The following is a 24,694-nucleotide window of genomic DNA, read 5'->3' on the forward strand; positions in this document are numbered from 1 at the left end:
AAAAAATTAAATTTACTTCAACTTACCACTTTTATCGTCTACAAAAATTTGATTATAATAATAGTAATAGCAACAAAACTAACACAAATAGAACAACTATAATAAGAAGAAATAACAATAACAATTATCATAATAACACCAACAATAATTACAAAAATAATAAAAACAACAACAATAATAACAACAACAACAATAGCAACAAAACCAAGAACAACTAAAAAATGAGGCATGCGCAAAATTTTGGATGGTGTGGGCTCGTATTAAGATGTAAATGCTTGTTTAAAGTGATTCTTTGAAAGACATTCTTGTTTAAAGTATTAAGATGTAAATGTTTTTTTAAAGTATTAAGAGAAGGTGTTTCATGCTCCGGAGAAGAGGATTTTTTACCCTTCAGATTTTGGGAAAATTATCAATGACATTCTGCAAATTGCTTCTACCTGCAGTTGCTGCTCCTAGAAATTTCGAACCACCGTGGCGAAAGCACCTACAAATTTCAAACCACCGCTGGACGTTCGAAATTTCTGGGCGTTTGGGGTGGAACGCCCAAAAATTTCGAACGTCCCATGGTGGTTCGAAATATCTAGGCGTTACCGCCTTAGTTTTTCGGAAAAAAGGGCATATCAGCCCATACCAGAAAATTAAAAAAAAAAGTAAAAAAACTTGCCTCCGACGACGCCATCGACGACAGCTTTCCCCTTATCCTCCTCAGTATTTTTGCGTGAAAATCAGGTAGATCTATGAGGTGGTGGTGGTAAAAAGAGGTGGTAAAAGTAGGTGGTGGTGGAAAATTGAAACGACCAAAGAAACCTCTATGAGGGGTAATGTCAGTATATAGAAGAATGATGGTCAAGGTTATAAAGTGCAATAAAGTAACTTCACTTATGGTGGTGGTGGTTTAGAGAGAGAAAAAGGAGTAAGGGTGAGTTAGATATTATGTTTGGGATGGTAAATTTTTGCTTATACAGGAGGGTAAATTCGTAAAATGAATTTTATTTTGTAGTCGTTAACTGGAGATTCGAGGGCGGTGTTTAACAACCCATATAATAAAAAATTGTCACAAAAATTTTTCTTCCTCCAAAAATTACGAAGCGACGATGGATCCACTCAAAAAGTTGTATGAGACAATGAATCGAGAATATGCCGAATTGTTATATTTATGTATTTGGATTCTTAGTCCTTTTCTAGTTATTTCTTGTTTAATTTTGTTAAATCTATTTTCTTTGTCGTTAATCATTAATTGTAGATGTCGTATGACTTTAATCAATGAAAATTAGTGTCCTTTGGGATTTTTTTTTTTTTTTTTAAAAAAAAGGGTTTATGGTGACATGAGAGGTCTATTGCCCAAGAATGATTGGATCCTTCTCGATAGCTCATTAATATTCCACTTATTTCAAATTAGTGACACAATTTGACTTTTTACAATAATTATAAGTGTTAACTTGGTTTATAATACAAGCATTTTTTAAATTCATTAATATATTAAAAATTTATTTTATAAGTAAGATTTTGTTATATAATTTCATAATATCAATTTTTGAATATAATTTTCCCTAATATTTAATTATGTGCATACAAATTGTAAGACTAATAAATTAATGAGTATATCAAGTTTACATATGATATAGTTATAAATAGTAAAGTTAGAGCATAATGTGTCATGAGACTTATATAACTATAATAGTTTGACTATATATATGATAATCAACTAATTATCATTTTAACTTTAACGCGTTAATGATCACGCTTAAAATTGGTGTTGAATCATTTTTCACATCACCTAGCCTCTTGGATTTAAAATAAAATAAAATAAAATAAAAATTATTCATGATTGAAGTGTTATTAGAACTTATTTTTGTTTTTTTAAAAAAAGTGTTACCAACCCATGAGACAAAAGTGTTACCAACCCATGAGACATAATCTAGCATATAGCAATTTCAAATAACACCTCACCTTTATCATCCAAATTTTCTCCTTTTTTTTATTTTTTATTTTTTTAATTTTTTAGTGTATAGAATCATTTATCTCATTATTTCTTTTGCACTCTTGAAAATTTATATGCAAACTTTTTTTTTTTTAAACCTCAATAATAGTGTATTTTAAAATTTAGTGTGCTTCAAACAGTATAACAAAATAACTTTATTTAAATCCTTATTGAATAGTTCAAATTCTTCTTGTAGTTTTATCATGATCGTACGTTGATAAGAATTGCAAGCTTTTATAGAGTTAGGTAAATCTCATGACGCGACTATAAAGGAATCAAAACCCAAAAAGGTTGGGGGGAGCATATAAAGTTCAAGTGAAAATATCATGATAAGAATTAATGACACACATGGATTGACGATTAGAAGTTTGATTATTAAGTAAATCCATGGCTAAATGATATATGAAAAATATACTCAATATCATACATATATTTTATTATTGTAACAATCAACACGAACCCTTCTTAGATGTCAAGTGTCAAGCGTTTACTATTTAGTACGAGTATGTAATAAATGCAAATATTCTATCGGACTAATCACTAACATGAACACTTCTCTTGTACTTTGTCCTAAATCATACATACTCCGTTACTTTAAGCCATTTAGAAGATATTAATCTTAATTTAACTACATTTATTATTGCAAAACAATTACCATACGCATGTACGAAATTGAAAGTACACATATTAATATAGTGTTAATTGATTTTCTAAATTAAATTTAATTCAGTTCATCTTAACTTGAGTTATAATAATTTTCTCAAGGTCATATAAATCAACGAATTATTCCGTCGGTTTTCAATAATATTATTCATTACTCACTTGATCTAGTCTAGTTTATTTCAATTTAAATTCAATACTCCCTCCGTGTTTTATTAAGTGTTATACTTTGATCATACACGGCTTGACCATTGATATATCTAGTTATATGCTACTAAAATCATAGGAAAGTTGATATTGTAAAAGTATACATTATAACGAATCCAACAATGTATTATTCAATAATATTTGTTCTTTTTTAATTATATTATGAGTAGTAAATTAATCAAGTCAAAATCATTATGTGAATAGTAAAAAAATCAAAATATAACACTTATTAAAATATAGAGGGAGTAATATAACTTAAAAACATCTTCTATATTTAGAGACGATAATTCGAAACAAATACATAAAACGAGTCAGTTTTACTCGATCTACCATCCATCGAAGACCATCAAATTCAATGTAGCCACAAGGCTCAACCTCAAAGTAGGGTTGGGGCTCAATTGAACAAAGAACAGAACTTGGGGCCTTTGGAACTAAAATTGGAGCAAAGAATTCGCACAAAAAAAGCCCAGAAAACGAAAAAACAAAAAACAAAAACATCTTTCGCAACCCTAAAAACAAAAAAAAAAAAAACTCTTCCCTTTTTCTCTTGCACAAAACCCAGCTTTCTCCTCCGCCCTTTATCGTCGCAATTCGAAAAATGAAGAAGAAGAAGCAAACTTCTGACGCCCTAATTATCGCCGCCGACGATACCACCGCCTCCGCAGTCGCCGGAAACTCCTCCGACGTTGTCGGCGACATCAAAACCTTAGTCAAAGACCATGCTAGCTTCTTCGACAAGCTTGTGGAGTTAATTCCGGCGAAGTTCTACCTTCCGACGAACGACGATGAAAAACCGTGGTTTCAAGGGTTATCCAAAGCAGCAAAAGCAGAAGCGAAGCTTAAATCGATTGAAAACACGAAGAAATCGAGACGTGATCGATTAGACCCTGAGAAATCGTCGAAATCAACCCTAGATTTGTTGAAGGAGTCATTGGAGAGCAAAAAATCGGTTAAGAAAGATTCAGATGACGAGGAGGATGATGATGGTGGTGGTGGTGGTGGGGGAGGGTTTAACATGAGGAATTTGGATGATGATAAGAGGTCAGTGACATATGAGGAGCTGAGGCAGAGGTTGCATAGGAGGATTGAGGAGTTACGAGCGAGCCGAGGCGATGGAAGCGGCGAGGGGAAGAGGAGGAAGGCGGAGAGGAGAGAGATGAAGGATGGGAGGAAGAGGTGGAGGGATGATGAGAGAGAGGAGAATATAGAAGTTAAGGAGAAGAAAGAAAATGAAAGAGATATTGAGAAGGAAGTTTCAGAAGCTGCTAAAGGAATTGAGTTTGGGAAGGTGAAATTAGCTGCTTCTAGTGATGATGGTAAGAATTTCTATTGGAAAATCTCTTTTGTTTGCACTTATTTTATTTCTTTTTTGATAATTTTTGCCTTGTTTCTGTTGAATTATTGGTTATTATTCTTGTAAATTGCAGCAAGGTTAATCATTCAATCGTCGAAAGTTGTAACATCTTTACTGTTTTATTGTTCTTGTGCTAAACTAATTGTGTTAGATGACTATGGTCCAGCATATATTTTGTTGTAGCAATTTTTTCTGATTAATAATACAAACCATTGTAGAATTTATGTTTGGAGGTTAGTTTGTGCTAAATGTGATATATGCCGCTCTATAGTTTTAATGGGATTTATTTATTTGTTTATATATTTGAAATCATGAGATGTTGAAATGGCTAAAATGTTTTTCTAGGTTGGATTGATGGCAGTAGTTACTATGATGGACATTATTGAACACGGGAACTGAAAATTGTCTACTTTTTGTTCTTTCTAATTGCAGTATCTAAGAAGAAGAAGAGGAGATTGTCGAAGGAGAAGGAGCTACAAAGAGCTCAGAAGCTGGAAGAGGCAATGAAGGATCCGGAAAAGGGTGGTGAGTTGGCAAAGCAGCACTCTTGGAAGTCAGCAATGGAGAGGACAATGGGAAATAAAGTGCATGATGATCCCAAGCTGCTGAAGAAAAGCTTACAGAAGGATAAGAAGAAGCATGCCAAGAGTGTTGAGAAGTGGAAGCAGAGGATTGAAACTACTGAGAAGATGAAGCGAGGGAAGCAGGATAAGAGAAATGAGAATATTAAGGCCAAGAAGGACAAAAAGAAGCAGTCAAAAATTGATAAGAGAGAAAAGAAGCTTATGAGGCCAGGGTTTGAGGGCCGCAAAGAGGGCTTTGTTACAGGGAATTAAGGTTTGCAATAGAGTTTTTTATATTAAAAATTAGTCATTATGTATTCTCACTCCTTTGAAAAAAAAAATCCAAAAAAAAAAAAAGAAAATCAACTTTTCATGGTTGTAGTTAGTTAAAGGGGGGATGGGGAGAATCAAGCTTTTGCTCCTTTAAGTTGTTTTGCTGTTAAAGTCCAATCATTATTAATGAAGTTCACTCTTTTTTGACTTTCCCTTTTTTAGTTACATTGTCACATTTGCTTGCAGTTGTCCTTTTTTTTCTTTTTATTTCTGGATGATTTCCATGATTTGTTTGGTACTTTGGTGTTATATTTAAATCACAGGGAGTGGATTATGCTTGTACATTGTCTTCTGAAGATTTAGCTTTATGCACCCAATTTATGAAGGTCTTTAGTATTACTAATCATTTCTGTGGTTGTTTTCTCCATACTATAACCATATATCGACTATCGAAATATCGAGTATTGAAATGTAAGGTGAGCTGCTGTAGACCTTTTGTTGTATATTACTCAATGGTTTGGCATCCTTTGAGCTGAAGCTCAATATACAAATTTATTAAGTTTGGGCTCCAGCGTAAATGAGAAATGTCAGTGCTGGAGCCTTCCAGCCTAGTCTCTCTATCTCTATCTCCATTTCTATCTCTAGCTCTTGCTTTCATTTGCTGCATTTTACACTGCATTTTACAGTGGTAATGGTTGCTTAGATGCTTCCTTTGCTCATTGCAGCCTTCATTTTCAGATGCATATTGGTTACTTTTGGTACACATGAGTCTGTGAGTTTCACCATACCATGCTTGTTTAATCAGTTGTGTTTCCATTTTCCAAGGCTCAATAAAGTTGCGAAATCCGTCATTTTGATGATACAAAGAGTTGGTTTCTGTTGGTTTTTTGTCCTCATAGAAGATATGGCCTCAACGCCACAGTGTTGGCACTAATTAGAATGCTTGTGATATGTACTAACTGCAGATGAATCAAAATACACAGCTGCTTTGGCAGTACTTGTGAGCTTTTGAGTTCCAGATTTTCAATATATGTTTCTCTGTCCGGCTTACTTTTGACATAAGGTAAGTAATATTTCTTAGTTTTTTGGATTTTTTTTTTAATTTCGACTATCTTGCTAAATGAAAAGATTGTGAAGTTGCACTGATATAATGATGTTATTAACATTTCCCTGGGTACATTTTGTAAGGAAAATCATTTGTGAAGTAAGGTCAACTAGCATAGTAATCTGACCTTAGTCTTGGTGTATTTTAATCCTAGTAATGTTGATTAATTATATATGAGAAAAGATTAAAGTGTATGATGATAAGATTGATCTCTAGTAGCTAATAGCTAGTTCTAGGGAAACAACTACAATTATATGACTGAAGGACTTGGAAATTTCCATTTCTTGGGAGTGCTGTTGATTCAAAGTGGTTCTCTGTGTTTCTGATTAAGCAGTGGTTACCCGTCAGTCCATCACTGTGACTAGATATAGAAACTTAGAAAGAGAGAAATGTTACCATTATATTGATATCCAGAGGACCGGAGATTGGCGATTTAACCCTTGTGCTAAGCTAAGTGCTGGTTGTATGCCACACCGAAAGCCACCAAAAAGGTGAATGAAGTGTTTGTTTGCATAGTAAATATTGAAGTGCATAATTATTTTAGTATCAACTATCAAGAACAAAGTGCATACAAGTGCATAACTTGTGGGAACTTACCGATTAACCAAATAGCTTGGGCAATGCCAAATCCTGAAGATTGCTATAAATGCTTGTTCTCAGTGATCGGTTGCAAAATGGCCTGTACTCTGATGGGGCAGCAGTGAGGATCCTTGGAAATTTGGGCTAATGCCTGATCCAGTAATACATTATGGAAGGGTTATAACATTTAGCTGGTACCTAAACCATCTCAATTGGAAAGAAAAGTTTTTTTTTTTTTTTTTTTTTTTTTTTTTTGTCAGATATCTCTCTATGTCCATTAGTTGGTAATTGTTCAGAATGGGTTAAGGTTATTGTGGCAGTTGTAGGACTGAACATAATTTTGATGCTCGCTGGGTGAGGACAAATCGATGAATGCATGAGGGAAAAAAGGCAATGACTGATAAGGCTCCTGGCTTCTTTCAAAGTGTGCGGGATCATGACGGGATCATACAACTCTAGGAAGGGATCAGGCTTATTCAGTGCTTCCAGCTACAGTGAGTCGGGGAAAACCAAGGAGGGAGTGTTCATCAGGTCGCCTGGGTCTAAAAGGACATAAGTAGTAAATCAAGTTGGAAATAAAAGTTGCCAAAACTCAGAGAGACAATTGGAAATGTATTGGGCCAAATGTGGTATGTGTAGCTGCAGCTTTCACAGGCTAGGCTACTGATTCATCCTTTCAGAACCTGGGTTAGTGGCCAATGTACAATGGAAATGTTATACCCTGACAAAACTTTATATTTCTATAACTGTTGTTTTTAGATGATATACTTGTTCCTTACCTGGTCTCTGTCACATGGAGGATCTGCTGTTACTGCATCAATCCTCAGCTGTGTCTTAGCAGAGATATCAAAACTGGTGTAACAAAGTTGGGGCATCTTTACTTATGCTGTATAGGTTGTTTACTATGAAGAAGACCTGATCCTACTGTCATGAATTTAACATCCTCATAAGCCGTGCCGTAAGCCTCTCTGGTCACCCTGAATATAAGGATTGGTGGTGTCTGAAGCTTTGCATCTCAACGTCAAGGAGATGGAAGTGAAAGAGCTTTTTTTAACCCTTGACATATGAGGAGTATCCAAAAATGCTGCTGATGGTGTTTAGAAGCTTTTGGACTAATCAACAACCTTTTATGGGCCTGCCATGCAGTGAACGAGACATGCTCTTATCCATTAGTGACAGCATTTCAGATTTTAATGGTAATGTTGCAAATGGCTCTCTTGCCGAAATTTTAGAGCTATAACAACCCAGGTCTTTACTCATTCTGCTGAATCTTGTTCAATACTCTTATTCTGGAAGACGTGGTGCAATGGTATCATATTGGCAGTTTATAGAATTATAGATGTGAGTTGCATATTTATGTACTTTGTAAATTGATTGGTCTTCCTGATGTCAACGAGGCAAGTTTACTAAGTTACCACAGGTAATTTTTTCTGCTAATTTCTTTTTTTACAAAAATAAATAAATAAAATTTTCTGCTAACTTAAGTTGCTTTGCTCTTTTGGTTTAGCTTTGACTCCAACTTATGTTGTTTTAATCTAAATGTACTTTTATGATTTGGAGAGGTTGGTAACTAACCATCTGATTGCTGTGTCTTTGATGTATACGTTATGTACTTGTGTTCTTCTGTTCATCCTGTTTAAAATACCTAGCTAGTAGTCATTAACTCTGAAACTAATTGTGCCTTCATGTACAGATAATCGTTTTTCTGTTTATTTATCCATATTTTAGTCTGGGATATGGCAAATTGAGAATACTTTCTTGATTGGGTGTCACTGCTTGCATATTAGTTAGTAAAATTATTAATGGTGATATGAAGTTGGATAGCATTTTTTACGCTGAACTTAGTTTCATTTTAATGTGTGGGTGTGGGTGTGGGTGTGGATTTTTAGATGTGGGTTGCTGTGTTGGTGTTAATTTTTTGTAGTAAATGTTGATTCTTAGTTTCCAATTCTATCCTTGATTTTGAGGATTTTTTTCTGCCCAATATCGTTTGTTTGCCTTCTTTCAACAGTATATTTAGACATTAAAATGGATCTCATTTTCCCTTTTAGTAAGTATTTATGTTAAACCTGTCACTGCCATCCACTTTTAAGATTGGCCCAGTTAGAATGTACTGTTCCTTTAGTTACCTACAAGCAGACTACAATCAAGGTGTTTACTACAGTATCCATCTAAGGTTCTTCCCAACTCTTGTAGTCTTATCTAATTGAATGACTGGATGACCTTAGCTTTTGCTTTGTAATGTCTGGCAGTCTGCAGAAGAATGTCTAATTAGTTATCAGATAGAATACTTTAGGAACGATTGTCGATTACTACTTACAAAAGGCGCACCGTGCGGTTTAGCCGTTTAGGTGATTACTACTAAAAAATTGCTGCTGTTTGTAATGGACTCAAATGGCCCAAGCCCACTAGCACCAACCATTCGGACCTACACGAGGAGGCACAAGGGGCAGCAAGGCAACACTGCAACAACAACAACACCACCTAAGGCAACAACAACCAAGGAAGACATGTGAAGCAGCCACTAGTAGTAAATTAGACAATCAGAGGTTTAGTTGTTTGATTTTTTTATAGTAAAAGACAAGTAGAAAGGAAAAGAAGAGATTCACTTTTTTGTAGTCAACTCTCTTTGTAGTAATTTGTAATATATAGGAAAGGGGGGAGGAGGAAACAGGGTATGCTTTTGATGATTAGACTTTTGAAGAGTTTGGTAACCTCAAGTTACTCTTAGAGACTAATAGCCTCAAGCTATTATCTATCCCTTGTAACCTTTGACTTGCATTCAATCAAAAATCCTTCCAAGCTTTCCTCTAAATTATGTTCAATTAGCTACTGTTCTTAATTTCCAAAACCAGTCCATAACACTGTTTTTTCAGTAAAATCAACATGACTAATATAGAATTGCTTATGAGATCATGGGTCAATTGGAAACTACATATTTCTTCTCATTGCATTTAGGTGATGTTGATTTAATGCTATTTCTTTTAGCAGAAGCTAATGTCATGCATTTTCTGCAGGTTATGAATCACATTGCAGCAGGTCATGAAATACTTTTGCCTTGCCAGAAGGTAGAGACGATTTATGCCCATATAGCTAATAGGAAAAATTACTCTGTATATTTTTACATGAATAGGTGTACTTGATTCTTGACATATCTGTCATCTGTGTCACTCCCTCACAATATCTTTACTATGAAGCCTTTCCTGTCCTTGAGGTTGCATTTAAATGGTTGATCTGGCTGGTCACCAACTCTGCAAACTAGGGCCTTTCCTTTTCCCTCTCTTGTTCATCCTGATGAAGTGAACATAACAGTTACAGTGGTTTCGTACATACACTTCAGAGGATAATGCATTCTGATCTTTTGCCGGATGTTTTATTCAACAAAGCGTCTGCCACATCACAGTAATTACAGTACATGAACTGGGGTTATGTTCTTCTTCAGTTACAAAATGGTTTACTTCCTAGTTGCATCACTTCCCCTTATCAGCTTATCTTAGTAGGGGACCTGGAAATCTTCTTATATACCTCATTCACAAGATGAATGAGTTCTTTCAAAAGTAAAAAGGTGGGGGCTTTTGTGCTGCAATTTTGAGGGATCAGCCACAAAAGGTTATGTACAACATCAGATGACAGAGCTTAGGCAGAAAGTCTGGGATTTGCTCGCTAAACGGGCTTATATTGCTGGTTCTTTTACCAAAATGCTTCCTGATGTCGTGTCGACTTTTTGAGGAAATCATTACGAAAGAAAGTGGTGTTCCAGAGGAAGCTGCTGTGAAATGGTTTACAGCATTGGAGAAAGCTGGTCGAGTGATTGGTACTATGTTAAAGCATGGTTCTGATTTCTGAGACATGCTCGACTAGTTTAGTGCCTAGTGTGGGTCTATTAGATATTGTTACATCTAGTCTAGTAAAATTGTAAAAAGGATAATGGTTATTCTTAAATTGTTCAACCTTGTGTTATGGACCATGTATTTTTGATGATCATATGCCATATGTTGGGATAAATGAGCTCCTGAAGATGCAGGAAACACATGCAATTAGCCGCCGCTTAGAAACAATGAGATATTCATATATGTAAATACATAAATTATGTGAAAATTGATAAATCCTATGATTTTGCTCAGTTACATTTATTCTAGTTCTATTTCTTCATAGAGTTCCTAATTATAAGGCTCCCAACCTAACCTAACCTATTGGAACCGCCAACAAACAAACTTAACAAGTTTCCTTCATGGTACCCAACATCTTACTAAAACAAGGTTTGGTTTTGGTTTTTTTTTTTTTTTTTTTTTTTTTTCCAGAGAAACACACTAAAAAAGTTTAGCTTTAGGGTACCTTGGTGAAATTATTAATTAAGTTCATGAAATTAATGTAAAACACAAGATATCTTTCAACTATAATGTCACATGTTATGGAACCTCAAATCGTTCTTTGATTAAACTTTCTAACCCCCCAAAATATGAGGTTGTGTATGAATATATGAAAATAATGTTTTGTTCAAATTCGCTAAAAAAAATGAAATTACCCAAATAACATACACTATTAAAGATAATATATTTAAGTGTTTTTCTTCTATAACTATGTTCACTTCACTTTATCAAAGGTTTTCTAATATGAATTTTAAGAAATCCATTCTTTCCATTTTATTTATAGTATGACTCATTATCCACTTATATACTCCGATTTCTAAAATAAAATGGTATTACTATTTTATTAATAACATGATTTTCTTTCTTTTTTAAAAAAAAGATAAATAAAAAAAATAAATAAATAAACTTCTACAACTCTACATGAAAATGATGAAATCCGTCCCAAACTTTAACTCATTAGATTTTTGCCATTTAGACATTCACCATATCACCAAATCACAAAAACCATACAAAAGAGGTTTAAACCGAAAACTATTCTTATCTTCCCAATCATCCCCCCTAAGGTTGAAGCAACATCTTCTGTTCTACACAATTCCACCTCTTCAATCTTCAGGGGCATTATATTATTCGAGGTAGAATTAATTTCATATCTCCCTTCACTTCTTCACCTATACTACTGAAGAAACTCAATTTTTATGGTTGCTTTTTTTTGGATTTAAGCTTAATTATAACTCTGATTAACAGTATAAAGAATTGGGTTTTTAATTTTTTTGTTGCCAATTATAGTTTTGATGGGTCAATTTCAGTAGCAATTTCGCAATCACATAATCAAAATGTCATCTTTTTGCCTTGTTTCTAGTTGTGGATTAGTGGGTAATCCCAGAAGTTATAAATTTCATGCTGTTAGAGCTAAATCTTTTGATAGCTGTATATGTAGATCTTATTCTGTATTGCCCAATTATAATTGTGCTTCTTTTTATTCAATGAAGCCTCAAATTTATAGTAATTTGCTGCCTGAGGTTGTTTGTTGTAGTAAAGTAAGGTCAATTAGTGATAGAACTAGTAAAAATAAAGATGCCCTTTTGGAGAATAGGGAGTTTTTTGATGTAAAGAGGAGATTTTCGTTACGATTGCGGCCGAGGTTGAGGTTGTTGTCATTAAGATTGAAAAGGGTTTCGGTTAGATCAACGTTGAATGATTTTGGGATGTTTTTGAGAAAGCATATGAAGAAGGTTACCCTTGTCACTTCAATTTCCTTTGCTTTAGGAGTTTGTTATTTGTTTGTGAAGTTAATGTCAATTCCATCACCGAAAGTTGTTCCTTATTCGGACTTGGTAATGAGCATTCAAACTGGGTCTGCTTCGAAAGTTCTTTTCGAAGAAGGGTCTCGCCGGATATACTACAATACTAAGGCTCCTAATGTTGAATCTCCTCAATCAGAGGAAGAGAATTCGGGTTTGGAGAATGATCAAGCTGAAAATGTAGCAGCTGGAGTTGCTGCCGCGGCTGGGGTTACCACTGAAGTTAGTACCACAGGTGTGCCTGCAAAAGGCACTAGGAAAAAATCTGCTGCTCCTCAGTGGCAGTATGCTACTAGAAAGGTTGATAATGACGAAAGCTTTCTCTTAGGTTTGATGCGAGAAAAGGGTATTACATACAGTTCAGCTCCTCAATCAGCACTAATGTCATTCAGGAGTATATTACTTACTATCTTGACATTATGGATTCCACTGGCTCCGTTAATGTGGCTACTGTATCGACAACTTTATGCTTCTAATGGGCCTGCGAAGAAACGAAAGCCTAGTAATCAGGCTGTTAGCTTTGATGATGTGGAAGGTGTTGATACTGCAAAAGTTGAGCTCATGGAGGTATGCTATCTTCCCTTCCAACTTGTAAAATCAGATGCACTCATAAGACAGAAACATGTTTACTCTGATTGATATTCTCTTAGTCTATTATCATGAATTTTCCCTAATTCTGCTGTCCATATTGCCTTTGTTTAGCCTTCTTTGAAGGCAGTGAATTTAATGATAGATGTTGATTATTGAAATTAGGCAACCACCTATAGGCTTTTGTGAATAAATACTTACTCAGATTTTAGAATCAGAGGCTTTGGCTATATAAAGTAATTTGAGGGTATGGGACAACCAGAAAGTTTCTTTTTTTTGGAAGTTCATGGTGGCCAGTATGTGAGATGAGTATGTTCATCTTTATCAAGTAGATTTCAAGACAAGGAGTTGTCAGTTTTTTTTATGTTCAAATCACGTCTGATTTATTCTCATCAAAAGATTTCTTTGCACAAGCAATCCTATAGACTAGAATAGAGTTCTAGTATTCCAGAGACATGTTAACACCTGTAACTGGTTGGCTGTAGTTATGCTTCTAAACCGTATGGTGAATGGCATCTTAAGTTGATGTCTGGACCTTGCTTTGGGATAACTCATGGATCTTAGCATCTTATAGCTCTTTTTACTCTGACAACTCATTTGGTAGGCGGTAATAGATGGTGGTTATTGTGATGAGCTACTTTAGTCTAAAAAAATCCTATGCCACTGTACATAATAATGCAACTCTACCCTCAAGCATGTGGTGCTCTTCATATGTTTTCAATACTGTCATTAATGCTCTAGTGGTGGTTGTCATGGACATATTGAGAAGAAATTACCTAAGGGTGGAGTTGTGTTTTGATGGCCATCAGAATGTGACTTCCTTTGCAAAACTACATTTTACATAAAAATGTGTGTGTGTGTGTGTGTTAATAGCTAATGTTGAAGATCAAAGTTTAGTTGGTTGACTTTTTTCCGTTGAAAAGATTTACAATGTAATTTTCTAGGAAAGGCTTATTGTGTGGAGGTTGGGAAGCAATTATGTTTTGTTGTGTGCCTGCAAACCCCTCTGATGAGACTTCTCTAGGCCATATGGGAATGTTTATGCAAAGTAGAATTTAAGGGAAAAGGAGTTCCTCCTAACATTGTCCTTTCTGTAAGGTTAGTATGTGGCAAAAGATCTAAAATTTATTACCCCTGACACAGCTATAGTCATGTTTTGGAGACCTAATTCAATCATTGGTTGAAATCCAGGCAGAAATTAGAATTGGAAGTCTCCTTGGTTTGATGATTGTAGCAGGCTAGCAGCTCAAGAACTGTATAGTCTTCACCTAAGAAGACACTAAACCCAAATGGCATTCCTGGAACTTGTATAAATCTATAAACTTAAAAATCCATTTAAGGCATTCCATGGGAAACCAGGAGGCCTCTTTTAAGTTCTAATAACGATGATATTGGTGTTTGATTTATGGCATAAAACCCGAGGCTATTACCCCAGAAAAGGCGAGTCATGTGTAGGAGGCCCATCCAACATGGATATCTAGTCTGAGTTTTCCTAGCAAACTCCTAGGCCCCACTTATGGGATTAAGGCTTTGATTGATATTTGCTGTCACCATAAATGATGTTGAACCTATCTTGGTCCTGACATTACCCAAAACCAAAGGCTATTAATCATGCACTTTGAGGTGAGAGTTAATCCCTCCAACCTCAAGGTTAAGAGTTTGGATGATTCTTTGGCAGATCCCTACTTAAAAGTTGAAAGTTATTTACTAGTAATCATGTTCGGATTATAACAAAACCATGATGGCCCTATGGACCCTTTTCCATAGCTATATAACTGAAGAACTCCCCCCTGTTGAAACCCATGTGGGAAATTTAAAGTGAAATTGATGAAACCCATGAGAAAGCCTTGTAGAGCTCATGCCTATCAAACCTTTCCAAAGGCCAAGTATTGTACTACAGGCCATGACTTTGTGTGTCTGATTTAGGTGGGGAGTTTGCCAATCTGTCATACATTAGGGCACTTAAACAGATGATTAATGTAATATGCATGTCTAAATTTGGGAGAATGTTAGAACTGTTCTCATCTATTTTGTATGCTTTCACTTTTAGACTTGGAGGGTATTGGATTATTTTAGGAGTTCAAGACATTATTTTCTGTTACTTGTTGGGGCAGGGTTTGGATTCAGCAGTTTCTTCACTTAAGTCAAAACTGCCATAGACTACTCATACTTACAAGGTTTTTTTTTCTTTGTAGATAGTATTGTGCCTTCAGGGTGCTATCAATTACAACAAATTAGGAGCAAGGTTACCACGAGGTGTTCTGCTGGTAGGTCCTCCTGGAACTGGAAAAACCTTGCTAGCCCGTGCTGTGGCAGGAGAAGCTGGTGTACCATTCTTCTCTGTATCAGCCAGTGAATTTGTTGAGTTGTTTGTCGGGAGAGGAGCTGCACGTATTAGAGAACTTTTCAGTGTTGCAAGGAAATGTGCTCCATCAATTATATTCATTGATGAACTTGATGCTGTTGGAGGAAGGCGGGGTAGAAGTTTCAATGATGAACGTGATCAGACACTCAACCAGGTAACTTTGTCCTGCATATATAATATAGGTGCATCTTGTTGAAAGCTCCAAAATGATACACCCCCTTACTCCCCCACATAAGTAGAAAATAAAAAGAAAGAAAACACATGGTGAATTGAAGTTTTTGATATCAGTAGCTGGTAGCCTTAGTGCTTTTCATTGTACTTGGTTATTCTTCCTTGAGTTCCTTCATTATGTATTCTTTATTGATTTATCATTTATGTGGATGGCTTTGTTTGTTTAGTAGTTCCCCTGGATTCTTTTGAGGTATGTTCTACCCCCCACCCCCCGGGAGTTTTTTTACAGCATTATGTTTACATGATGTAAAAACTTCACTGTGTTATCTATGTAGGCTAATCAACCTACTATGTAATCCCTGGTTTCTCATAGTTGCTTGATTATTTCGACTGTTCATATGCATATCTGAGGTCCATTGGATGTGTTTGAGTTTGTTTGTTTGTTTTTTTTTTTTTTTTATCACTTACCCTGTGTATTAGACTGAGAGTTGGATATTTTTTTGCTGGCAGTTGCTGACAGAAATGGACGGATTTGAGTCAGATACAAAGGTGATTGTTATTGCTGCAACAAACAGACCTGAAGCATTAGATCAGGCTCTTTGTCGTCCTGGTCGCTTCTCAAGGAAAGTTCTTGTAGGGGAGCCAGATGAAGAAGGGAGGAAAAAGATACTGGCTGTGCATTTAAGGGATATTCCTCTTGAGGAAGATAAACAGCTTATCTGCAACCTCGTTGCATCCCTCACCCAAGGCCTTGTTGGTGCTGATCTTGCCAACATTGTCAATGAAGCTGCATTACTTGCTGCACGCAGAGGTAAGAATCTCGGCTATATGTGATGCAGTTTACACGCTTTCGTTAAACATACATTAACTCTACCCCCCAAACCCCAACCCCATTATCCCCCTTTCCATTTTTATGTCCGCATTTGCACAATTCATAAGAGGCATCACCCCCTAGAAACTTTACCTCCTAAAGTAGCCAGCATCATGTACCTTGTTTCCGCTTCATGGGAATTCAGAAATTTTCCTTCAGTTTGCAATATGATCTATATATACCAAATACAGAATCTGAACGTTCATTTTAGTATTTCAAATCACTGCTGCCTTCTTTCATAAATTTTTGCTGATGTTTTAATTGGATTTTAACATTTTTGAACTTTATTTGCTTGTAAAAAGGTGGAGAAGCAGTTTCAAGAGAAGATATAATGGAGGGCATAGAACGAGCAAAGTTTGGGATCAACAACAAGCAACCAATCGCGAGTGTAATCAGCAAGGAGCTTGGTAAATTATTCCCCTGGATGCCATCTATTATGGGAAAATCTGATACAAAAACTGAAGGAACTCAGGGGCCACTAGGTTATCAAACATTAAGCTCATGATACCACAATTCTTTTTTTTTTTTTTTTTTTTTTTTTTGGTAATGGTTATATTTTTTGCCACATTTACTTTAAAAAATGAAGGTCTCTGTTACAGTCTTATACAGCAGAAAACTTGGCTCTTTTCTGTAGTTAGTTTAGAGGTGGGCCAGGCTATTAGTGGATTAGGCTGGCCAGGCCCAGGCCCATATGGCCTCAACTTGGATAGCATCATAGCAGGCCAGGCCCTTGCTTGGACCCAGTGAAAGAGATTGATGGATTCTGGGCTTTGTTTCAAAAATTTACTCGGACACTTCAGATGCCTGTTTAAGGCCTGGCCTGGTATTTTCGGCCTTATTTAGCAACATTTTGACAATTAATGCAAATCAGTACAGTATATTTGCACACTTCAGTGAGTACTCAAAGCTTACTATTAGAACATTTGAACCGTGTAATATGTAATGACAAGTGATTCGATTAACTAGTAAGGAAGTTGTTCCACCTTAGTTAGATCTCTTGCTTATAAGCTAGAGAATGCAACAACATTTATTGAGAGAATTGCGTCCGGTCAGAGTTTCGACCCAACTTAGATTAAATCTAGTAAGCTTTGAATAACCGGAAATTGCTCTAGAATAAATACTGAAAGTAACATCTTGAAATTCTATGCTGAATATGTCAGTGACTCCCAGCTGTAATTGCATGATCTTAGTCCCCCACGGCCCACACTCAACTCGTTCATAATAGGAAAATTCAGATGCAGACAAATTTCAAGGACCATCCCAGTCACAAACTACCCATTCTTCACTTTCTCTTCCATTACATGAGTCATGAGGAATGGACAATCAATTAAGAAACCATTACCTGCTGTAATTGTAACTGTAGTATTATTGCAAAATTTCTTGATTTATTAACTTTATTTATGGTTGAATTGTGTTCTATTTAATTGGTCTTGTATGATCGGATGTGATTTTCAAAACTTTTATCATAAGATGTTAGATTCATATTCACGTTAGTTTTTATACTTTGCATGTGAAATTTTCATAATCATGGAATTAATGATATTTAGCGGTGAGTAAACACCATAAAAATATATGGTGTGAACACAATCAAAAGTGATTAAATAATGTATATTAAATTAAATTCGGGTGTTAGGTACCACTTTCTAACTGAGAGTTTAACTAAGCTAGATTTTGTATTCCATTACTTCCTCAAAGTTGTTTTTTTGCATGTTTTTTTTTCTTTTTATGTAATGGTTGTTCTTGCAATCTTGCATTGCAAATTATGATACTCCGTATCATTTTATGTAGCATTGAATTTAATTTTACAAATTAGTTTCTCCAAAGAAAACAAAAGTTGCATGGTCAATATTTGTGTTGTACCACTTCAAACACAAAAAAAAAAAAAAAAAAAAAAAAATTCATTTTGGGCCGTCTATTTTCTGTCATGCTGTGCGGCCATTAATCTCTTCATAACCGATATTCAAGGACGAACGTTGATTACTGTGTCAATTTTTTATTTTTATTTTTTTCCCTACATTTTTGAGTAATAAAAATTTAAGAAATTTCATTAACTTCCCAAAATACCTAGTTCCCAAAGGCTACCATCTAGGGCAAAACTATAGCTATTGCCGATTGCGCCCTTGTTGATTTTTTTATTTTATTTTAATTTTGAAATACTGTGTAATGAAATATGAAACTAATATTCTCCCTATCTTATAATATAGTGTTTGATCTATTAAAAAAGGATAATTAGATTTAACAATATAAACTTATAACATCATAAAAATAATTAGATGTACAAATATTAATAGAGGTCTACTCCGTAAAATTATAGTAGGTCAGTAGCCATTATATAGTCGAATTAAATTGGAATACCTGAATAAGCCAGTACCAAGAGTTTTTATTACAATCAAAGGTTTATAAGGGTGCAATTTGAAAGTAACGATTATTTGAAATAACTATTTTAGCAAATCACCAAATCTGAATTCAAACACTCCTAGTCCTACTGTATAGTGGACTGGAAGCCTATGATAATGAGGGGTATAGAAGTAAATTAAAAAAATTAACAAGTTGCAATCTAACTGGTAGATATTATAGTAGGATAATATTTGTCACATATTAGGATAATATTTGTAGATATTTTGTATCCTTATCGTACGAGGTTTACGATAATTGTAACACTCTATATATATTGATCAATGGTACACACTCCAGATTGAGGAGTTTCCCCGAAATCCATCACAGTATCACAACCTAGGTTTTAGATCTCAATTTTTTATTTTTCCAATTTTATTGGTTTTTTTGTTTTTATTGGGACCTTGCCTTTATCAAGCTTCCGCACCTTTTTCTTTTTGTTCTTTGTTTTCTCGTTGATTTCGATATACCATAATTTCTTTTTATTTTTTGTTCACTGCATATTGAATTGTCATGGCCAAGGACGATGACCCCACTCCTCCACCACCCACGTCGGAGTTTCACCCCGCTTTGACAGTGAATAATATTAAAAATGCAATTCCTCTTGTTCTTGATTATGAGAAGGTCAAATATTCTAATTGGGTTGAGCTTTTTGAGAACCATGCTTGCGCCAACAATGATTTAGATCACATTGACTCCACCGTTTCCCGTCCTTCGGATGTCTCGAACTCTTTGTGGGAGCGTCTTGATGCAATTGTCAAGCAGTGGATATACGGCACCATCTCCACCGACCTCCTTGAAACGATTTTGTCTCGAAAATCAACTACTTAAGAAATTTGGGATCGTATTAAAGAAATTTATCAAGATAACAAGAACACTAGGGCCGTTTATCTTGAAAATCAATTCAACTTGCTTATCTTAGCAATTTTCCTAATGTTACTACATATTGTCAACAACTCAAGAGCATATCCGATCAATTAGCCAATATTGATCAACCCGTTTCGGAGCAAAAGATGGTAATCCATCTAGCGTCTGGTCTCACCAACACCGATTTCGATACAGTGGCGACAATGATTCAACAAACCGATCCCTTGCCCACTTTCAACACTGCCAGGTCTCGACTTCTTCTCGAAGAATCTCGTCGAGCCAATGATCAAGGCCAATTGCAGCAGTCTTCTTTTATTGCCCATCAAGATTCGGCCTCCTCTCAAGGTTATAGTCAAACGCAGCAACCCCCTTCCAATGGTGGTCGCGGCTCAAGTGGCTGTGGCTCAAGCGGCAGCCATGGGGGACGTCCAGGTGACAAGGTCGGAGATGGAAAAGGACGTGGCAAAGGTCGAGGCAACAACTCGACAAAGCAAGCAAACGCATCCCAGCAGCAACAACAAGGCTCGTCCCAACAGCCTCAACAATCTCAGTGGGCCAGCCAACCTGTGTGGCCCAATCAGCCCCCTTAGCAGTGGGCTCCTTAACAATGGCCTGGATATTAGGCCATACCCCCCTGCCCATACCCTAAGGCCCAGGGACCAATTTGGCAGCCCAGGTCGGTTGCATCTCCAAACCAGACCACTCGTAGCCCACCTCAGCAAGCCTACGTGGCTGGGCCACCTCAATACGGGCAACTATATACTCCTACTGAATTGGGCTCTGCTTATTCGTCCATGACTCTTGCAAACACGGACAATGGATGGTATATGGACTCGGGTGCCACCTCGCACATGACTCATAACTCAGGTACTCTCATGTCTCTGTTTAATTTGAGCACTAATAATAATATTTTAGTAGGTAATGGTCACCGCATTCCAATAACGAGTTATGGTCACACTACTTTCCCTAACAATAACTTAGCACTTCGTGATGTTTTATAAGCCCCTCAAATCATTAAAAACTTAATTTCAGTTCGTAAATTTACCTCTGATAATCTAGTTTCTATTGAATTTGACCCTTATGGTTTTTCTGTGAAGGACCTTCGAACGGGGAGGATAATCACGAGATGTAATAGTTCGGGAGACCTTTACTCAGTCGCCACCAACACTCTACCATCCTCATGTCTTGCATCAACACTCATGGTCACTTCTCCAACTACTTGGCATAGTCGTTTGGGACACCTTGGTGCTAGTTCTTTAAATTTTCTTAGGAGAAAAAATTACATTGATATTGATAAGGAGCATGACTCCGATTTTTGCACTTCTTGTCAATTAGGGAAACATGTTAGACAACCTTTTTATGACTCCACTAGTCATACTCTTTGTGCTTTTGATATTATTCATGTTGATTTGTTTACTTCTCCTATTCGGAGTGTCAATGGTCATGAATATTATTTAGTTCTAATTAATGATTTTACTCATTTTGTTTGGACTATTTCCATTGCATATAAGTCTCAAGCCTTTCTGACTTTTATAAACTTTCGAAATTATGTACAAACTCAATTCGAAAGACCTATCAAAGCTTTTCAAAGCGATCACGACCGTGAATTTGATTATGACCCATTCAAAAAACAATGCTTAGATAATGGTATGGTTTTCAGGTTTTTCATGTCCTCACACTTCATCTCAAAATAGAAAGGCAGAGCGCATGATCCGCACTATTAATAATGTCAAACGCACACTTCTCTTTCATGCCTCACTTCCACCCAACTTTTGGGTCTATGCTCTTGAGACTGCTATTTATCTTTTGAACATTTTACCAACAAAAGCTCTTAATAACATAACCGCTACTCATGCGTTGTTTCAAAAACAACCTACTTATGATCATCTAAGGGTGTTCGGTTGTCTTTGTTTCCCTAATCTCTCATCCACCGCTCCCCATAAACTAGCTCCTCGTACCACTCCTTGTGTGTAATTAGGGTACCCCCAAACCATAGAGGTTATAAGTGTCTTGATATATCATCAAACAAAATTTTTATTTCACGCCACATGACTTTTGATGAAAATACTTTCCCTTATTTGAATTTGCACAAGTATAAGTTAGAGGATTATAATTTTTGGCCATTGATGATGCATCCCCCCTTTCAACCCATGTTCTCATGCGCTACAGTAGGCCCACTCACCCTCAAGCCCACTTACCTTCTTCTCCCTTAAGCCCAAACACATTACACACCACTCCATTATCTCCTGCTCACGAATAGTGCACACCGTAGCCTACCCGCGGTAGCACCTCACCAGCCGCGACCCCACCATGGACTGCACTGTCCCCCTCCCTACGACCGGTCAGTCTAGCCTCACCACAACCCATATACACCCCACCACCCTTTCGGGGCATTCCTCCAATTCAGCCCACTATGCCGCCTCCCCCTTCTCCTCGCATCACTCGTAGTCAACGGGGTATTTTTAAGCCTAACCTGAAATATTGTAACCTCACCGTTCAACCTTCGGGTCCACCTCACCTAAAATCACCTCTTCCAAAGTCTTACAAACAAGCTTTAAATGACCATAATTGGAATGCGGCGATGAATGATGAGTATAGTGCTTTAATTAAAAAAGGGACATGGGAGTTGGTGCCTAAGCCTGCGTGGGTGAATATTGTTAATTGTTTGTGGCTCTTTAAGCATAAATACAAGTCTAACGGTGACCTTGGAAGGCACAAAGCTCGTCTTGTATGTGATGGCAGGTCGTAGGAAATTGGTGTGGATTGTGATGAGACGTTCAGTCCAGCAGTTAAACCGGCCACTATTCGCACCGTACTCAGTTTAGCTATGGCTAAAAAGTGGTCGATTCATCAATTAGATGTCAAAAATGCCTTCTTATATGGTGACTTACATAAAACTGTTTATATGCATCAACCCCCGGGTTCGTTGATCGGCGTGCACCCACTTATGTTTGCCGGCTCCGAAAGGCTCTCTATGGTTTGAAACAAGCTCCTAGAGCTTGGTACCAACGATTTGCGAACTTTCTTATCAAACTGGGTTTTGTCATTACCAAAAGTGACAACTCTCTCTTTACTTTTCGGCAGGGTGATGACATGGCATATTTGCTTCTATATGTTGATGATATTATTTTAACTACCTCATCTGACAGGTTGCGTGCAGGGATCATATCTCAGTTGCAAACTGAGTTCCCGATGACTGATTTAGGTCCATTGAGCTACTTTTTGGGGATTGCGGTGACCCGTACTCCCTCTTATTTGCTACTTTCACAGGAAAAGTATGCACAGGAGATTTTAGAGCGTGCAGGTATGGGCTCTTGTAAACCTACAGCTACTCCAGTTGTCACTAAGTCCAAACTTAGTGCAGAAGCAGGACCACCTTTTCGGGATCCTACTTTGTATCGCAGTTTAGCCGGTGCTCTTCAGTATGTCACTTTCACCAGGCCAGATATTGCCTATGCGGTACAACAGGTATGTCTTTTTATGCATGATCCCCGGAAATCTCATTATGATGCATTGAAACGCATTATGCGTTATTATCTAGGTACCATTGATCATGGCTTGCATTTATATCCATCTGCTGTTCATCGTTTGATTACTTACACCGACGCTGACTGGGGAGGTTGTCTCGATACCCGTCGTTCAACATCGGGTTATTGTTACTTTCTTGGGGACAACCTCATTTCTTGGCCATCTAAGCGCAAGCATACTTTATCTAAATCGAGTGCAGAAGCAGAATATCGAGGCGTCGCAAATGTTGTCTCTGAGGCATGTTGGCTCCGTAATCTTTTACTTGAGTTACATTGCCCTCTTCGATAGGCTACTATTGTTTATTGTGATAATGTCAGTGCTGTTTACCTTTCTGGCAACCCGGTACAACACCAGCGTACCAAACATGTGGAGATGGATATTCATTTTGTTCGATAAAAAGTTGTTTTGGGTCAAGTTCGGGTTCTACATGTTCCTTCTAGATATCAGTTTGCGGACATTTTCACAAAAGGCTTGCCATGAGACTTATTTTTGGATTTTAGATCCAGTCTTAGCGTACGACCTCCTCCCGCTATGACTGCGGGAGTGTGATAGATATTATAGTATGATAATATTTGTCACAGATTAGGATAATATTTGTAGATATTCTATATCCTTATCGTATGAGGTTTACGATAATTGTAACATTGTATATATATTGATCAATGGTACACACTCCAGATTGAGGAGTTTTCCCGAAATCCATCGATGACTATTTGGACTATGAGCATAAGCAATAACTCAATAATGTATTACGTACGTACGTATGTGGTCACAAGTATAAAAGATAACAAGATAACATAATTTTATGGTGGGACATGGGATTAACGATCATCAATCAACCATCATCCATCACATGACTAATTATATGGCACTACTTAATTAAAGAATATACTCCATACTACATATATACTCTCTATGTGTATGCTATTTTGTATTTTCTTTTTCGCTGACTCATGATAGTCTGGGAAATTCGGAAAATACAATTTTACGATGAAATGTAGTAAAACTGTAAATAAATCAGTAATTTTTCATTAAATATAATCATAATTAAGGATTTATTTATAAAAATATCATACTAACTTGTTGATTTATTTATTGTTTTTGTCACTTGATAAACAAAATTTAGAGATAAATTGAGGCTTCCTAATATATTTCTCCTATTTGACTATTTCTTATGAAATTTATCAAATTTATTAAAGAGTTTGTGAAAAAAAAAATGGAGATATTTGGACCGTCCCTTAAAAAAAAAAAAAGAAAATATAATGAAGCATGCTTCACGGACAAAAATTCTAAAAAATTTGAGCAGTGACTGAAGGTTGAACGTTGAATAAACTTAGGTCATAGTCATACGAAATTAAGATATTCATAAAAAAAAATACAAGGCTGTATCTTAGTCAGTACCACATGCAATTAACTTAATGTTTATCTTTTTAATTAATTGAGTTTTAAGTTTGAAGTCGAAGGGTTGTCACTTTGTTTTGCCAATTTGACAACTCTCCCTAATTAGTTGCAAGTCG

At 36.3% G+C, this 24,694-nt stretch overlaps 3 protein-coding genes and 1 long non-coding RNA gene across 4 annotated transcripts; all 4 read left to right on the forward strand.

Annotated features, from left to right (window-relative positions):
• Window positions 1-3,133: 3,133 nt before the first annotated feature.
• On the forward strand, window positions 3,134-5,250 carry LOC110715279 (surfeit locus protein 6-like). Its single transcript, XM_021893843.1, has 2 exons — window positions 3,134-4,164; window positions 4,635-5,250. The coding sequence occupies exons 1-2, from the start codon at window positions 3,447-3,449 to the stop codon at window positions 5,036-5,038; spliced, it is 1,122 nt and encodes a 373-aa protein (XP_021749535.1). The 5' UTR covers window positions 3,134-3,446; the 3' UTR covers window positions 5,039-5,250.
• A 6,012-nt stretch (window positions 5,251-11,262) lies between these two features.
• Window positions 11,263-17,245, forward strand: LOC110715282 (probable inactive ATP-dependent zinc metalloprotease FTSHI 3, chloroplastic). Its single transcript, XM_021893847.1, has 4 exons — window positions 11,263-12,960; window positions 15,177-15,500; window positions 16,028-16,328; window positions 16,691-17,245. The coding sequence occupies exons 1-4, from the start codon at window positions 11,926-11,928 to the stop codon at window positions 16,891-16,893; spliced, it is 1,863 nt and encodes a 620-aa protein (XP_021749539.1). The 5' UTR covers window positions 11,263-11,925; the 3' UTR covers window positions 16,894-17,245.
• Window positions 17,246-18,911: 1,666 nt separating this feature from the next.
• On the forward strand, window positions 18,912-20,969 carry LOC110715310. The gene is made up of 2 exons (XR_002510282.1): window positions 18,912-20,516; window positions 20,747-20,969. It is a non-coding gene; the product is annotated as an uncharacterized LOC110715310 (long non-coding RNA).
• Window positions 20,970-22,742: 1,773 nt separating this feature from the next.
• Window positions 22,743-23,465, forward strand: LOC110715275 (uncharacterized mitochondrial protein AtMg00810-like). Its single transcript, XM_021893838.1, has one exon. It carries the CDS (start codon window positions 22,743-22,745, stop codon window positions 23,463-23,465), a length of 723 nt encoding a protein of 240 aa, XP_021749530.1.
• Window positions 23,466-24,694: the final 1,229 nt, after the last annotated feature.

The sequence above is a fragment of the Chenopodium quinoa genome, unplaced genomic scaffold, assembly GCF_001683475.1.
Source record: "Chenopodium quinoa cultivar QQ74 unplaced genomic scaffold, ASM168347v1, whole genome shotgun sequence".
Classification (NCBI taxonomy): Eukaryota; Viridiplantae; Streptophyta; class Magnoliopsida; order Caryophyllales; family Amaranthaceae; genus Chenopodium; species Chenopodium quinoa.